The sequence below is a fragment of the Pipra filicauda genome, unplaced genomic scaffold (genome assembly GCF_003945595.2).
Source record: "Pipra filicauda isolate LSUMZ 115617 unplaced genomic scaffold, ASM394559v2 scaffold295_size919547_pilon, whole genome shotgun sequence".
In the NCBI taxonomy this organism is placed as follows: Eukaryota; Metazoa; Chordata; class Aves; order Passeriformes; family Pipridae; genus Pipra; species Pipra filicauda.
The window spans coordinates 63,123-80,631 of NW_024104415.1; the positions used below are offsets into that span (position 1 = coordinate 63,123).

Sequence of the window (17,509 nt, forward strand, 5' to 3'; positions counted from 1 at the left end):
CCTCAGCAGTGCTGGGGGAACAGTTGGACTCTTATGGTCTTAAAGGGCTTTTCCAACCTAAATGATTCCATAATTCTATTTCCAACTGTATGTTTACAGCATCACTTACTGCTTGCCTGCCTGGAAGTGCCCGAGGTGTGCTTGGATCAGCACACTGCCCTTTTCCCAGCTCTGCAAAGCTTTAACGTGCCACATCTCTGCTGAATCCACTCAGCATGTAACCTTCTCCAAAAAAAAAAAAAAAAAAAAATTAGAGAAAAGGAAAAAAAAAAAAAAAAGCTGGTTGAGGTTTGTGCTGGGTGGCTCAGACCTGCAGACTCCAGATCCCAATCCATGCCACATTTTAGACGATGTGATATGTCTGCCTCCATCCTCATCCTTTCCTGAGTCTCTGTAATCCCAAAAATAACCCAGCAGGGCCCCGTAGCGTCGCGCAGTTCCCAGGCAGCAGCAGCGTCCCAACCCATGGCCGTCGCCCCGTGACCCGGGATTGCCGCTGGATGACGAGCGGAAAACCGGCGTGCGGGACACGGCCGGGCTCCCCATCGCTGTGCAGGAGCCGGGAGAGGAGGATGCACGGGGCTGAGGAACAAGGTAAGCAAAGCTTCCATGAGATTTCCATGGAAGACCAGCGAGACGGGGCGCGAGCAAATTTGGGGATGTTGTTTACGGCACATTTGTGCTGAGTAATTACCGAGAAGACACGGTGGGATCCCGCAGCTCTGGATAAAGCAAAAAACCCCCCTGCTTTAAAGCCTGATTATATAATAGGGTTGAGGGAAGGAATTGCACAGAAAACTGCTTCTGCTGGCAGGGCAGCACCTGCTGGGAAGGTGCTGAAATTTGGGAAGGTACACCTGGGCATGGAGGGTTCGATAACCCTGAATGCCGCTGGCTCCGCAGACCTCGATAGGAACATGAGGATTTCTTCTTGCACCCCAAAATAGGGGTTTATGCATTTACGGCTGTGAGAGCTATTTAGGCTGATTGAATTAAAAAAAGGTGATTTTTCAGGCTTAAAATAAGAAGTGTAATGGATTATTACTTATATAGCTTCTATGTGGACAGAACTGTCCCTCTTGCAGGAGAGGGGTTGGTGGAGATGTCGGTACAGAAATGCCTTTCGCTGCGAATCCCCCGCGAAGCTGACCTTCAACCCCCCCATTTTGTTATGGTGAGGCAAGCACGGAGCTGCATTGCCTTTAAAAACCCCTTTTCAGGCCAAAAAAAGAGATTAAATATGTAGCTAAATGCAGACATCCCTGCCTTTGCTGTGGTCCTGCTGAGCCAGCCCCAGCCGGTGCTCTGGGAGGGGACAGAAGGGACAGGGTGGCTGTGGGGGCTTTCTGCCCCCTGCAGCTCCAGGTTGGTGTTTATCCCCCTTGGCATCACCACGGGAGCACTGTGACTTTAAACCAGGACATATTTCATGTCTTGCTGGTGTACTTGTGCCTGTTGTTACTATAGTCTTGTTTTGGATACTGCCGAGGAGAGGAGGAGGAGGAGGAGAGGGAGGAGGAGGAGGGAGGTGAGGGATATTTCGATCAGGTGTGCAAACTCCAGACTTTATTCTCCTGCATTTGGACCAGGGCCTCCATCTTCTGCTATCCCTCCAGCCTCATATTTCTGTTCGTCATAGCCATCCCTAAGGAAAAAAAAAATAAAATCAGCGTACCCAGCAATTCCGGTGGCACAGGCGGCACGGCGGCCACCCGGGTGGCACTATATTTAGCCAGCCGTGACACAGCCGCCTTGTTTGTGATCCCAGAAATGCTCCCAGCTGATAGATGCAGCATTTTGGAGTGGCTGCAGCCATTAAGGAGGAACTGATTTTGTCCTTGAGCCCGGTTTTTGCCGGCAGCGTAAGTGCCAATGTTTAATTGCTGACCCAACTAATCTGCCGTGCCGACGGCTTTGCCCTGCTGCAGCCTAATCCCGGGGCCTCTCGCTGCACCCGCGGCCTGCCAGTGCTCAGAGCTGGGTTTTTGGGGCAGGATTTGCTGAAATCCATCCTGCTTTGCTGTAAAAATATGGTAGCAGCCTGTGGAGTATGAGGAAGAGGGAATCGTTGGATCATGGGGATGGAGAGATTGGTACCCAGATGTGCCACCTAGGTTTTGGGGTGAAAATTGGGCTGTTGGGGCTTGACACTGTGGGTTTTACCAGAGCCCCACCTCTGATCAGGTGGCTGAAAATCACCTTGTGAAGGGAATTAGCACCGTCAGCATGAGAGGGATGTAGGAAAGGATATAACCCATCCACAATGAACAGCTGGACCCAAAGGGGTGGCTACTCCTCTCCCAGAATCACAGAAATCATTCAGGGTGGAAGAGACCTATAAGATCATTGAGTCCAACCATCAGCCCAGCCCTGCCAAAGCTCCAGAGATGATGGGATGCTCCAAAGATTAGGAGATATCAGAAGCTGCTACAGAGCTTCTCATGGGGGGTCTGATCATTGCTGGATGTGTGGCATCTCATAGTGCTCAGATTTGGGGGAACAAGGTCTGGAAATCCCAGCTGTGCCTGTACCAGACAGAGATATTGTAATTCCCATCTGCCATAAAAATTAGATTATAGAAGATTCTTCAGGGGTGGAGAAAGCAGCCGTGGGAAGCTCTCCACATTAAAATGCTATAAATAGTAGTTTATTATTGATATGAAAGTATAAATAATTAATGCATTATGCTAATATTTATATTAAGTTAATATTTTATAGTATTTTTAGTATTTTATCATAATTTTAAATATTATTATACTGAACTATAAACAATATTTTATGAGCCCTTACAGTAGTTTACATCCCAATAGTGTACGAGGCCCTGTTTGATAGGCACTTTAAATGACATATGGATTTCTTTCTACTGAATAAATCCTTGTCTCCAGTAGCCAGAAATAATGAGGATGGGAAATTATATCATTTACATCCCTGAATTATGGCTGGGAAGCAGAGATATGGAGAAATTGGTATGCAGAACAAAGTCAGACAGGGAGACTGAGGCAAGGACCAGGATTTGCTCCAAACCCTCTGAAATGGGATTTTTGCCATGCAGGAAACTTGGGAATTTATTCCCTTTCCCAAATCATGTGTAAAGCAAAAAAGAAATGACCCAACACCCACTTGAATTCCTTTTCCAAGTAATAGTTTTCATAGAAAACTTTACAGATAGAGCAGTTTGCTCTCAACTAGCAGAGGTTTCCTTGGGGTTTGATGTCTGTGTGGGGGTCCCTTATCCAGGCATGGTGGGGTGGGATGCACCAGGCTCTCCCGTTTCCTCTCGGCACACATTTCCTCCTGGAATTTCTTTTCCACCCTGACAGATTTTTGCAGGTATTTAAACTGAATCACAACCACACACAACTCCCAGCCTGGGAGCCACACGGTGTAATTATTCCAAAGCCACGTGGTGCAGACCAGCCCCTGCAATATTGCTTTCTGCTGAGTCAGCACGATTCATCTGCGTGTCCATGGAGCTTTTGTGTCTTGAAGGCATTCCAGGAGTGCACTCCCAGATGAAAGACCAAGCTGGGATCCACAAGAGCCTGATTCAGTCAGTGCTGTGGGAAACAGCAAAGTGGGGTTTGTTACCTGTCCTGGTGTAAATGGGTCACCAGGAGAAGGATGAAGGTGTCCATCCCCAGCCTTATCCTTGTCCGGCTCCAAGGGGTTGTGATGTCCCTGAGGACCAGACTTCTGGCATCCTGTATCCAAAGCCATAGAAACCTGGAATGGTTTGGGTTGGAAAGGACCTTAAAGTTCATCTCGTTCCACCCCCTGCCATGAGCAGGGATACCTTCCACTATCCCAGGTTCCTCCAAGCCCTGTCCAACCTGGCCTCGGACACTTCCAGGGATAGGGCAGACACAGCTTCTCCTGGCAACCTGTGCCAGTTGCAATCCATTCACACTCCAATGCAACTGGGTGTCTCTCCCCTTGAACCACATCCCAAACTGCAGAGAACCACATGGATTGAACCACCACCGTGGGCGACAGCACATCAGCCTTGTGGAGTTTGCTTGAGTATCACTCTGGAAACCATGAGTGTTATAAATCTGAACCTGAACTGCCTCAGGATGATGGAGATTGCATGAGCTGAGACAGATATAATTTTTAAATGTTTTATATTGCAGCCAGAACTACAAAGCCCCAATAATATAATTTTTCCCTTTAGTATTAGATAAAAATTGTGCTACCAAATTCTGGCAGATGGTAGAACCACATTAATAGGGAGGTGTTGGGTTTCTGGCCAACCCTCCTGTGCCATCAGATTCACCTGTACCTCCCCACCCTGTCCCTTATGACCTCTCTTCCGCATCCATCCAAGACAATCTGTCCCATTGAAACTTGGAGTAAGGATGTTTCCCCTGGCCCATTCCTCCCCTGGAAACTCTCATCCCATACATCCTAAAGTGCAATAACCATGGGAGTGGGCGAGGTGGGTGACAGTCTTCAGCATGTGTAGGCAGTGCCAGCTGTGATTTCCCTCTGTTTTCATGGAAAAACTGCTTTCATTGAGGGATCCTTGTTTGGAGCTACCTGAGAGCCACGACCTGACCATTTTCATTACGTTATTTGCTGCTGGAGCCTGACCCTGAGCACAGCAGCTGGAGCTGATGCAACCCCAGGACGACACTTGGTTGTATAATTTTTCTCCCTGTTTTTACCAACAGCTATTTTCCAATGCAAACAACACCCAATGCTCAGATTTTTCTTAGGATTTAACCACTTACCTCACAGTGAATGGGAAGTGATGAATAAATGATAGTTAGGCCGCAAAATATCTGATTTTTACTGAAATACCTGATTTTTGAATGGCTATGCAGCCTCCAGTTTTCCAACAGGGACTTCCTGAGCCAACAGTTCCTATTTAATGGCCTCTTATAGATCCGTTTCCCATGCATTTATCCTCTTTCTTTGTGAACCGTGTACATTTTTAGCATCTCCAACAGCCCTTGGCAAGCAGTTCTGCAGCTCAGCATTGCTGAGGAGCCACGAAAATCCTTGAATACTCCAAAACAAAGTCTTGGGCTGGAATGAGTAAGTTGTGTATCATCCCTGACAGCACTTTAACAAGACTAAAAGGCATGAAATAAAAAATATGCTGACACAGCACTACACTTGATGGTGTGGGCTCTCACAGAGAGGAAAGGATGGGAGAGAAGATAGAGAGAGAGCTGAACACTTGTCACACCCTAAGTCATCCTCAGTGGGGACACTTGAGCAGCTGAAGCTCCAGCTGCCAGCCAGGCACTGACATTGTGCTGGGTTTCACTGCAGCAAAGGCTCGAGGCTTCCTCTAATGAAGGAAAACAAAGGTTAAATTGAGTCTAATGCTTAAAACCAACTCAAACCATCTCAGAGGCCTGTTTGCTTTTTGTTAGAGATGAACAAGACAGGAAGACCCAGATTGGAAGTTCTTGAACATCATGGCAGGTTAATAAGGGATTAGGTCATTTAATAATAATGGCCAGTCTTCGCGAGCGAAGATTTTGGGAAAGGTCATTAACCCTTCCAGCCTGCGCAGTGGATTTTTAGGTGAGACACAGCGTGCGCTGAACTGAGCCCACCCTTTAGTCCTGAGGTTCATCTGCCGGCAAAGCTTGGACAGTGGCAGTGAGGTCCTCAGGATGTAGGTTTGTTTAGAGTGACCTTCTCTTAGGTGGATTGCCTTCCACGGCTGACGAGCTCCACCTGCCCAGGGGGCCGGGAATCGAACCCGGGTCGCAGCAGTGAGAGTCAGACACTCTAACCACTAGACCACCAGAGGCCCCTTTAGGTCATTTAACCCACCTTCATTTCCACATGAATCCCCACACACCAGCCCTGTTTGCCCCTGGCACACCACATCCCACGCTGGGAACACTGCACTGCTCACAGGCAGGCTGTGACAGCTTCTTATTCCTCCAGCAAAGCCAGGCAGGGACATATTCCTACATCCAGAGAAAGGGACCACATGGCCATCCTTGATTCCAGTCCAGATAATACTTATTATCCCCAGCACAAGTCCAGACGCTGGTTTGAAATCATATTTCTGGCCCAGTACCAAGAGCCTGGACCCATTTTGCTGCCACGTACCTGTTCCCAGAGGAGTGCAGGGGGATCGATGCTCATGGCACTGTCCAATCATGAATGGAGCCTCCAGATGAGAGGCAAGGAAGTGTGATCCTTGCTGTACAGCTCACAAAACACATGGAAGGTGTCCCTGCCCATGGCAGGGGGTGGAATAAGATGAGCTTTAAGGTCCCTTCCAACCCAGACCAGTCTGTGATTCTGTGAGGCTGTAACTCTGAGGCTCTGAGGGCTCTGAGCAACCTGGTCTAGTGGAAGGTGTCCCTGCCCATGGCAGAGGTTTGGAACTAGACGATCTTCAAGGTTCCTTTCCCATTCAAACCATTCCATGATCCTGTGATTCTGTGACTCTATGCACATACACCTGGACTTCTTGCAGAAACACCTTGCACAGGGAGAGTTCAGCACTCACAGTGGGATATCTTTGGAACAAGTGTTCACTATATCGAGTTTTAAAGGCATTGCTCCAGATATTAAATTAATTTTCAAGCTATATTTTTAATGCTAACAACAGCCCCCCAGCTTAATTGTGTTCACGAAGAATTAAAAGTGTAATATTTCACCTGAACTGTTCAGCTAATTGGAGGAGAGGTGGAGAAAATGAAATTGCACCTCAGTACAGTTGATGCTTGATTACAGCTATGAAGAGAGACTGTACCCAGGAGAGGCTGCAACCCAGACAGAGCAAAACAGCGAGGTAGAGGTTGGCAAATCAATTTTTTCCAAGGTCAGTAACAGGGAGGGTTTGTATCTCTTGAGACCTGAGCAACACATAATCCTCCTTAGTATGTCCTTAATGTCTCCCCCAGCCCTCGTGGCCCCTGCCAGCCCTGCCACTCAATCATGGCTCATCTATAGTCTGTCGTGGCATCAGCCACCAATCAATATATCTGCAAGGAGGGCAATGAATAATTCTGAGGAGCTGATTCCCTACCTCTTCCTTCCTCACTTTTGAAAGTCATGTGCAGTTCAACACGTACTTTGATTGCGGTTTGGGTTCTTTTGCTGTAGCATTTTTTATACTGTAGATCTCTGAGAGATAGAAACCACGTGGCCCTTCATGAGTCCAACTTAAAGGGAGAAATGGGGGAGAGAGGAATGTTGCTTTATATGTTCTCTTCAGCTAAACTTCCCATAAGGCTAGAAAACACATGGATAAGCACAGCTTCCACTGAATCTCACCCAACAAGCTTCCCTAATCCCATCTCCTTGTGTTTGTAGCAATGGCAATTACAAGCAAGGGTGTGACTTTGAGGTCTGTTTCCTTCTCCCTCCTCTGTCCCAAGGTCCCCCGGAGAGGCTGCTCTGTCCCTGTTTGGTGCTTTCAGAATCCTCTTTCTCCAGGCTGGAGCTTCAGGCTATGGCAGTGATTCCTATTTGGGGCTCCTTGGAAGGAAAGACAGCCATGACCCCCCAAAATCTGGGGCAAATGTGTAAGGAAATGAATTAATAATGGATTCAACAAGGAGTAACATTTTTTCTTTTTAAGTATAACTGTGCTCTGCCTCTCAGACATGACGGTGGCACGAACATTGGGTCAGGAAGGTTGAGCCAGATGTGCTGTGAGGCTCATCGTCAGTTGGGTACTGACAACAAGACTGTGGCTGGAGGAGTAAAAATTCCAGACCTCTTATGGTCCTCAGAGAAGGATGACCTGTAATTTCTGCTGGAATGAACCTCTCCTCTTTCCTGTACCCTTATTCCATGAGAACATTTTCAGTTGGACTTTCCTTTTGCTGCCGCCCAGTGCAGACAGACCCTTCCTGCTCACCAGTGAGAGATGATTTCTGGATTTAGAATACTGAGTTTTGCCTAAGCTGAGCTTCTGGAGCTGGTGGATAGAGGCAGAAGAGCATGCTGAAGACCATAGGTGATGGTTTAAGATGGGATAGGTTGTGCAGGGTTTGTGTTGTGCCAGATTCCCCAGGTCATTCCCTCTAACAGGCTGCTCTTCCTTCCAGTGCAAGTGGGCTTGGGTGCTCATGGAAATTTTACCCAGCCTTCACGTGCCCCGTTTTGAGAGGCTATTTTGTTGTGTTTAGGCTGTTATCTGCACAAGCAAAATGCATGAAAATCCTCCTGAAACCCCAAATTTCCCATTTTTAGCCCAGAGCACAGGAATTGTCATATCCTGAATTGACCAGTAGAGACAAACAGAGATGATCTCTAGTAAAAATCACAGAATTCTAGTATGGTTTAGGTTGAACCTTAAAGACCTTGTTCCAAACCCCTGCCATGGACAGGGACACCTTCCAGTAGACCAAGTTGCTTCGAATATAGAAAATAGCTCAGAAAATACCTGTGATTTCATTTTTTCTTTATTAGCTTGCTGCATGTGGGTGCCAAGAGGGAGTCAGACCCATTCCTACTATTAAGTGTTGCAACCCATGTTTTGCTCTGTACAGACTAAGGTATTGAGCCTGGTAATAAGGGGTAGAAAACTAAGAATCCCAACCTTGAATTCAAGCTGTTACTGCTCCTGACTGCAAACATTTACGTCAGGTTAGTTCATTTCAGTTTGCTGCTTGTAAATCTGCTTGGGCTTTTCTGGGAAAATTCTGGGTCACAGATGTACCTTGTCTGCTCTGCAACACAAGATCTCAGGAGTTACATAAACAATAGCACATGACAAGGTATGGCTGGACCAGATGTCCACTGCCTCACAGGGTTAAGCAGAAAAGTTTAAGCCAAGTGTCAGTGATATTTCAAGTTATGGGTATTGCTACACAAGTGCTTAGAATCACAGAATCATGGAACGGTTTGGGTTGAAAGGGACCTTATTTGGTTGGACTTATTCCAGTCCCCTGCCATAGGCAGGGACACTTTCCACTAGACCAGGTTGCTCCAAGCCCTGTCCAACCTGGCCTTGTTTATTGTTGTTATTATTTTAGAAGCAAATCCACAGTATTTTTCTCAGCAAAGGACTTTCCTTTCTGCAAGAGACTGATGGCATGCTCATGTCTAGATGCCAGGGCTTCCTTTAGCCTTTATTTTTCCTTATATTAAAATGAAATCCATTTAGAAGAGTTTAATAGTGGTCATTTCCTTTGGAGCATCACTTAGTTCCTCTGTTCCATGCAAAATGAAATTATGATCTACAAGCTCTGGCTGCAAAATGCAAACAAGCAAGATACAACTCATCAGTTGTCCAAAGCCACACTCTGTGTTAGTCTAGAATCTGTTTGCATGTGAACAGCTAAAAATAGGTTGGTGAGAACAACAAAAATGGCTTAGCAGAAGGTGGCAGCTTCTTCAGCTGGGTGACACCAGTTTGAAGCCAGTAGTGGCACAGGCTGGGGCTCGGGATGCTGATGCATCATCCCATGTAGCCCATCATGATACAGCGCTGTGGTCCAGGACCCTCTCTGGTTACTCATCCAGCCGTGGTGTTAAACTGGACCGGGGATGCTCTTTAGGATTTTGAAGGCTCAGTGTAACACTGCTGTGCCATCCCTCCTTCTTTAGACTGCAGAACTGGCTGTGTCAGCCCGGAACTCAGTGACCTTGGCCCGCTCCCAGGGAACGCACCTTTCCCTGGTGTGACAGAAAGCTCTTAATGCCGATCCCAGCTTGAGAACCTCCCCGTGCCAGCTGTGCAGCCCAAGGACCGCTCCGGGGAGCGGGCTGTGCGTGCCAGAACGCAGGGATAACCGCCCGGAGAAGGAAATGGTGTCAGCCCCGCACTTTTCCTTTCACCGATGGCTCGCAGCAGCTGGCGGTGGGGGAGGACGCGGCCGCTCCATCCATCGCAAGATGCTTCTCCCTGGAGCCGCGTCCTCCCCGCCCGCTTCCGGCGGGGCGGGGGATGCGGGGGGGTCCGGTCCCGCCCTTCCCCTCCCATAGGGGCGGCCGGAGCGCTCTCCGTCCCCTCCCTCTATCCCTCCATCCCTCCTCCCTCCCTCCCTCCATCCCTCCCTCCCTGCTTGCCCGCGGCGCCGGAGCAGCTCCCGGCGCGCCCGGCTCGCCCATGAGCCTGCTCGGGAGCTACCGGAAAAAGCCTGGCGGTGACGGCTATGAATCCTTGCAGCTCGTGGACAGCGGTGCTGAGCGCGGCGGGGCCGGCGCGGCGGGGCCGGGGCCGGGCCGGAGCCCCGGGCGGCAGCAGCAGCAGCAGCCGCAGCCCCGCGCCGAGGGCGGCAGCACCATGGACAGCTCAGGTACGGGCGGGGCGGGCTCTGTCGCGATAGTGGGGGGGCCCCGCCGGCCTGGGGGTGGCGGCCGGGGACAATAGAGGGCCCTTTGTCCACGCGCGGGCGGTGGGATGGAGGGATCCAGCGCCTCACCCCCTGCCAAGGGACAAAGCTTGTTCCGAAGCTAAAATGGATGGGGTGCTTTGGGATCTTTCCCCAACTGACTTATTTCCCAGAATCATCCTTACTTTTTTTCTTTTTTTCTTTCTTTTTTTTTTTGCCCCCCTCCTCTGAAAAGCACTCGTCAAACTGAGTTGGATTAATTCTGGTAGATGATGCACTGCATGCACCATTTTTTTTTAATCAGGGAGTAAAGGGACCAGATGGTCTTTATGGCTGGTAATGGGATAGAGAGCTCTTCACCTCTAAATCACAGGTTCAAATTTGCCTGGATGGCCAGGAATCGAGAGTACCCATCTGATGGATTTGAAGTGGTCCCTTGGAAGGAACTGGCTCTGGTCCTGGTTCATTGGCTGTGCACATCTCCATGAACATTCACAGCCTTTGCAGAGAACTTCTAAAGCTCAGACTCGTCCAAGGAAACACCCTGTTTGGTTGTGGGAGACCACATATGATGTCCACTAGTTAGAGCAGGGTGATCTTGCAGCATGGAATCATAGAATCCTGGAGTGGTTTGGGTTGGACCTTAAAGCCCATCTTGTTCCAGTCCCTGCCATGGGCAGGGACACCTTCCACCAGCCCAGGTTGCTCCAAGCCCTGTCCAGCGTGGCCTTGGACGCTTCCAGGGATGGGGCAGCCACAGCTTCTCTGGGCAACCTGTGCCAGGGCCTCACCACCCTCACAGGGTTTGAACCCATTGCTCTTTACCCTATCACTACAGTTCCCAATAAAAGCTCCTGTACTATTCCATGAAGGACAGGGTGGGCCCAAGGCACTCCACAAGCACATCATCTTTGTTTTAATGTGATAACCTCTTCTCCAGGGAATAAAAAACCCTAATGAGTCGTGGCTGGGCTTAGGCAGGGAGAGCCTTACTTTGATTTTTGTTTTAATTTCTCTGTGATAAGACTCATAGAATCTCAGACTGGTTTGGGCTGGAAGAGACCTTAAAGCTCATCTCATTCCAACCCATGGCAGGGATGCCTTCCACTAGTCCAGGTTGCTTCAAGCTTCATCCAGCCTGTCCATGAACACTCGCAGGGTGGAGAGTCATGTTTTCCTCCCTCCCCACCCTTGCCATTTGAATTTGTTTTCAAGATTCTTTTAGGGCTTGTCTTTGTTTTTTTAACTTTTTTTACTCCTGGACTTCAGAAATCTGTTTGAATTTGCTGCCACAATATCTCTGCTGCAATTGCTCGTAATCACAGGATGTGCCAGCAGCTCCTTACTCACAGTAGGCTGCTGTGTTCCAGTGGTTTGGATTCTTCCATCTGCTGGGATGGTTAGATGTTGTGGGCAGTTTAATACCTATCATCAAAGCCATTATCTGGATGAGTTCCTAGAAGTGCAGGGACCAGAGACAGGAGTGTTGTGGGAGGGAGTGTTCACACCCAGGCAGGTGTCAAGCCAAGGCTTTGTCTCACATCATCTTGGTGTATAATCTCAGTGTAGCTATTGCAGTCATTCTCTTTGCTTTCTTCAAGCCTGTCCTCTCCCTGCTGAGCAAAAAAAAAAAGTGCTCATGGACAGCCAGAAAATACCTTTATTTACAGGTTTTGTGCAATATTAGGATTTCCACAATCCAGCTACTACGATTGTGTCCCAGAGCATTAATTGTATTAATGGCCTCTATCAATTTCTAGGATGTTCTTCCCTTAAACACAGGAGCTTGATCAAGGACTGTCTGTGGGATCTGGAAGCTGATGGTTTAGAGATCTGTATTAATCAGAGTTTGCTTCTTTTAATTCACTCTCACTGCCTAAATTTTACAGGTGCTGGAAACAACACCACTGACATTTAAGCAGCAACAAACGTGAGGCCTTAATGTGGCCCTTGATTTGTGTTTACAGGACATTTTTTAACACCTTCTTTTTTTAATAAGGACTTCTTGGTGGGGGTTCCTAAATCTTCACAAGAAATTAAAAAAACCTCTATGTTGAGTGTGATGCTCTGAACTCCATCCTTGTGTCTGCCTTGTTCATCTGAACACTTTATGCTGATAAATGTCTAATTTCTATCAGTTCACTGCAAAGCCATTTTTCTTTGCCGAGTATGAAATCACAAAAGCTTAAAGAACCACATCCACCCTTCAGGTGGGCTTGTGAATTCCAGTGATTTGGTAATTGAAGTTGCTCATGAGTGGTGGGACATGATTTATCTTTCATGCAGTCTGAAGATGGATGGTTGGAGTGGGAGGGGGATTAGGGAGTAGTCTGAAGATGGATAGTTGAGGGGGGGATTAGAGAGCAGTGTAAGAGAAAGACAGGAAAATAAGATGGCTGGGATTTTGGCTTAATAGGAGAAAGGAAAAACCACCACCCACCCCTGTGTTTTGTTGGTTTTTCTTTCAAGTAGAGAATAGATTCGTATTATAAATACTTCAGAATCCTCCCACAAATGATGCCAAAGTTGAAACACCCAAAATGGGCAGTGGTAGAGCACATTTCAGTTGGAAAAAGAGACCTGAATTCCTTGTGAAGGAGAAGGAGATAAATTGGTGACACATATCAGTGGAGGGGAACTGTACTTCTGGGTTTTCGTGGGCAAGGGAGCCTCCTCTGAGTAGTTAGGGGTCAGACCCTGAAGGTGAAATTCTTGAGGTGCCCTGGCCAAATCTGAGCTCTTTATGTCCTTCCCAGTTGCCTGACTGTCCTTATGTTTATTTTTTCCCTCTGATTTTAACTAATGGTTTCCTGTGGGGTGGAACAGCTGCTGCCTGAGCTATCAAAGTGGCTGTTGGCAATTGAGGAGTGGAACAGTCTGGAGGTACAACTGTGTCACCAGAGGATGGGGGACATTGAGACCATCAAGCCCAATCATTCCCCAGCACTGCCAAGGCCACCACTGACCCATGTCCCCAGGTGCCACATCCACATGGCTTTTAAATCCCTTCAGGGATGTGGACTCCAACACTGCCCTGGGCAGCTGTGCCAGGGCTGGACAGCCATTTTGAGGAAGAAAATTTCCCTGATATCCAATCTGAACCTCCTTGGGCACAACTTGAGGCCTTTTCCTTTTGTCCTGTCCACTGTTCCCTGGGAGCAGAACCCAACCCCCACCTGGCTCCCCCTCCTGTCAGGGAGTTGCAGAGACCTGCAGAGACCAAAAAGGTCCTCCTGAGCCTCCTTTTCTCCAGGCTGAGCTCCCCCAGCTCCCTCAGCTTCTCCTGGTGCTCCAGACCCTTCCCCAGCTCTGTTCCCTTCCCTGGACATGCTCCAGCCCCTCAGTGTCTCTCCTGTTGTGAGGGGCCCAGAATTGATCCCAGGATTCAATGTGGCCTCACCAGTGCCAGGGACAGGGGGATGGTGACTGTCCTGGTCCTGCTGGTCACATCTCTGCAGTTAAAGACCATCCTCAATGAAGTTAAAGAGTTGGACAATCAAACCTTCCTCTTCTCTCCCCACATATTAAATTCCCTCTGCACCTGGGCATTGCTCTCTGGGCACAGGAAACTGCCCTTTGCTGTGTGGGAGATGTGTGTGTAGGTTAATAGTGAGCAACTAGAGATGTTGGCTGGATGAGGATTTGTGCTGAAGGCCAAGTACTGGCAATTCTGGGGCAAATTGCTGCTGGTTTAGCAAATGTGGCTGTATTTGCTGTCTCTGCAGTGACAGTACCTCACATGAGCTGAGAAAGTGGGCTCATGTTGGGTTTTTCTATTAATTCCTTTAAGCTAATGCAGAGTATTAGACCTTAAAGCATCCTCTCTTAATGCAGACTCACAGTGTCATAAACAGCTTCTTACAAGGAAAATAATCAGAGGTTACAGCTTTGCTATAACTTCCCAGTGCTTCTGATTATTGGCATAATATCCTTTTGGATTGGTCTTGCTTTGTGTGGAGAGGGAAAAGAAACAAAAGCCAGGAACCAAGAGCATGGTCTGTGTGGGAGGAGTTCACTGCTGGAAGGCAGGATCTCCTCATGGCTGGACAGGGAGCTGGCCCAGAGGAGCTCTGACCCTGCCATAGAATCTCAGAATGGTTTGGGTTGGGAGGGACTTCAAAGCTCATCTCATTACACCCCTGCCATGAGCAGGGAGACCTTCCACTATCCCAGGTTGCTCCAAGCCCTGTCCAACCTGAACTTGGACACTTCCAGGGATGGGGCAGCTTCTCTGGAAATTCCATCCCAGCCCCTCACTGCCCTCACAGGGAGGAATTTCTTTCCAATATCCCATCTAACCCTGCTCTCTGGCAGTGGGAAGCCATTCCCCCTTGTTCTGTCCCTCCAGGCCCTTGTCCAAAGTCCTTCTCTGGCTCTCTTGGAGCCCCTTTTGGCACTGAAAGGGGCTCTAAGGTCTCCCCCAGGTTGTGTCCAGTGGCTGTGCCTGGGAAATTCCATGGACTATGCTAGATGCAGTATAGGAACAGGATCACAACACATGTTACTGTGTGTTACTGGTAACTGCCAGTTCCTCCAGAAAATGTGCTGGACTTGGGTTGAAGGTTTGAGAATGGAGGGAAGGGAGGATCAAAGAGAGACTTGAGTTGAAGCTGAAGCTCACAGGACACAAAACACTGTGAGTTCAAAAAGCAGATTCCAAGAAGAGCACCAGTGTAGCACTGCTTTTGTCTCTTTATTTTCAAGTTGCTGGAAGTGCTCACAAGATGAGAAACAGGCAGTGAAGAAGCAATTTATTTGGGTTTTTGCTGTAGCATTCAATACTTTCTTAGCATTCTTCCAGCTTTCTTAGCAGCTGGCTGAGCACTGAAAGAAGAAGAGGTTCTAGGAAATAAGACATAAAAGTAACAGCAAGAATAGATGTTATGAAAGGGAAAAAAATCTCTTTCTGTGCTCTTCTGTGGTGTTTATAATCTAGATAATATAGAAAATAGCTCTTGAACACTTGGGGGATAGACTTGCTTGTGCTTCCTCAGGCAGAGTAGCTGCGAAAGAAAAGCATTTGAAATAAATTGCAGGTGTTGAAGTTGAGATTTCTTCAACTGTTTTACACTTGCAAACATAATCTCTTGTACTCTGGTGATTCCTTTTCACTGAGTCAGAAGAGAGACATCTCCATGTCACTGGCACAGAGACAAAGAGCGGCGCTGACAATGTTGTCTTGTGTTCTCTCCTCGCTGCGTTTTCAAATGGGGAGGTTCAGTTTAACAACTCTTTTGTTTGCTTGGTGTGTTTTGGACACTTGAATGATTTGGTGTTGGCAGGAGTCTTGTCTTTTTTTAGTTGTTTTGACAGGGAGGAGAAGCAGAGAGAATGTCAATCAAACTCAAAGACTGGTTTCATGGTTTGTGCTGGTGGCCCTGCCTGCAGTTTGTTCACTGTAGTACGAGCTTCACAGGGGCAAATACATAACAAATGGAACAAATTTGGCAGATACTGGGGGGTAATTCCCTCCCTCCCTCCCCTCTCAATATCCCTGCTCTTCTAAAAAAGGGAGAAAATATCCCTCTTTTTGTAAATCCTCTGCATTGTTTGGTTGATAGCACAAGCAGCACTCCTTAGTTACTATTTCTCAAGTAAAAGCAGAAATACCTTAATTCTTCACATTTCCATGAGATTTACATTTAAGCAGTCTCCAATGAACCTTTGGATAAAAAGCCTTGGGCTCATGCAATATTAGTTCTACAGTTTTGTCATAGCAAAGCACAAAAAGAGGTTCCTGAGCTCCTCTACCCTGCAATGTGCTGCCAGCGGCTCCCAGCGCTTCCCAAGGGAGGTCTGGGACCCCATGTTGCCCAACAGCAGAAGGAACACACAGAACCATGGAATTGCTCACATTGGAAAAGCCCTCTGAGACCACCAAGTTCAACCCAGGACTGCCAAGGCCTCCACTGACCCATGTTCCCAAGTGCCACATCCATATGGCTTTTAAATCCCTCCAGGGATGGGGATTCCACCACTGTCCTGGGCAGCTGGGCCAGGGCTGGACAGCCCTTTCCATGGAGAAATTTTCCCAATATCCAACCTAAACCTGCCTGTTTTGAGGCTGTTTCCATCTACTCCAGGCAAAAGGCCTGGATAGAGCAGTACCAGCTAATTGCTGGAAAGCTGCAGTAAAAAAACCAAACCCAAACAACAACAAAAAAACCAAACCCAAACAACAACAAAAAAAGCCCCAACTACTTCCTCAGTTGAATAAATTATTTAAGATGTGATGCCAGGGATGTGTCTTGTGCTGATTGCCAGCTTAGGATGGGCTTTAAGGTCCCTCCCAACCCAAACCATTCTGGGATTCTTTTCTACACTCTTCTCTTGGAGCTGGCTGCATTCTGGGGGACTCACCTCTGGTGAATCCAGCTTTTCCCTCCTGCTCAAGAACTGCCGGGTCTTGTCTTCATCAGCTGCACTCTTAATACACTTCCTGCTAAACAGCCAAACCACACAGGGTTTGGGGATGAGAGATAACACTGGTTTATAATCTCATGTGATTTGGGATCTGATGAGCCCTTATCTTGCATTAGGCTCCTTGGCTCATGGTGCATCTTCTGCTTCCCTGTGCCCCTAGAGAGTCCAAACATCATTATAACCTGATCTTAAGCTTGTCTTTGTCCACGCTGAAATCAATTCCAGGAGCTTTAACCTTTTTTCTTGGGGATTACACTCCCTAAAGCAGCCTTCCACTTGCACAGTGGTTCCTTAAAGTGTCAGGATGAGTGAAACCTGGGCTTGGGGGTCTCGGTGATGGGATTATTCAATGATTGGAGGCTGTTCTGTTGCTGTTGTCCTGCAGTCCTACTCTGCATGTGTTTGGATGTTTGTTTTTATGAAATAACACTTCAAGATATCTGTGCTCAGCCTTGTAGGGAATCTAACTCTACTAGGAATCTGGGACAGTGGGGGAGGAGGGGACAGATGAGACTGGTAGCTAAAAAATAGGAAAAAAATGAGTCTTCAGGGGGGATGTGAGTCTGAGGAACTTTCCAAGTAATTTCTGCAGGTAGAAGAGGTTTCTTTTCCTGTGAATGCCCCTTAATTGCTGTTTTAGCAGCCTCTGCTGCTGCTGCTTTCTCCCCAGTCCCTTTGCAAAACACCACCCAGTGACTGTTAAAGAGTTGATATAATTATGACACTTGGGCAACGTCTGATCTAAGAAAGGATTCAAATGCCTGTAACAGCATAGATGGTTTGGAGAATTTGATTAAATATGATAAATCTTAGCTGTCCAGATG

General features: G+C 47.8%; 1 protein-coding gene across 2 annotated transcripts in view; it reads left to right on the forward strand.

Annotated features, from left to right (window-relative positions):
• The first annotated feature begins 353 nt into the window (after positions 1 to 353).
• The window catches only part of DNAJC6 (DnaJ heat shock protein family (Hsp40) member C6), a 44,841-nt gene continuing 27,685 nt past the window's right edge, over positions 354 to 17,509 (forward strand). Inside the window, exons 1-2 of one of the 2 annotated variants that reach the window (XM_027719037.2) lie at positions 354 to 594; positions 10,097 to 10,226. In XM_027719037.2, coding sequence (XP_027574838.1) covers positions 10,214 to 10,226 — 13 coding nt within the window. In that variant the 5' untranslated portion in view covers positions 354 to 594; positions 10,097 to 10,213. Of the gene's footprint in view, positions 595 to 10,021; positions 10,227 to 17,509 lie in introns of those variants that run through there. The other variant, XM_027719035.2, reaches the window with a different exon arrangement.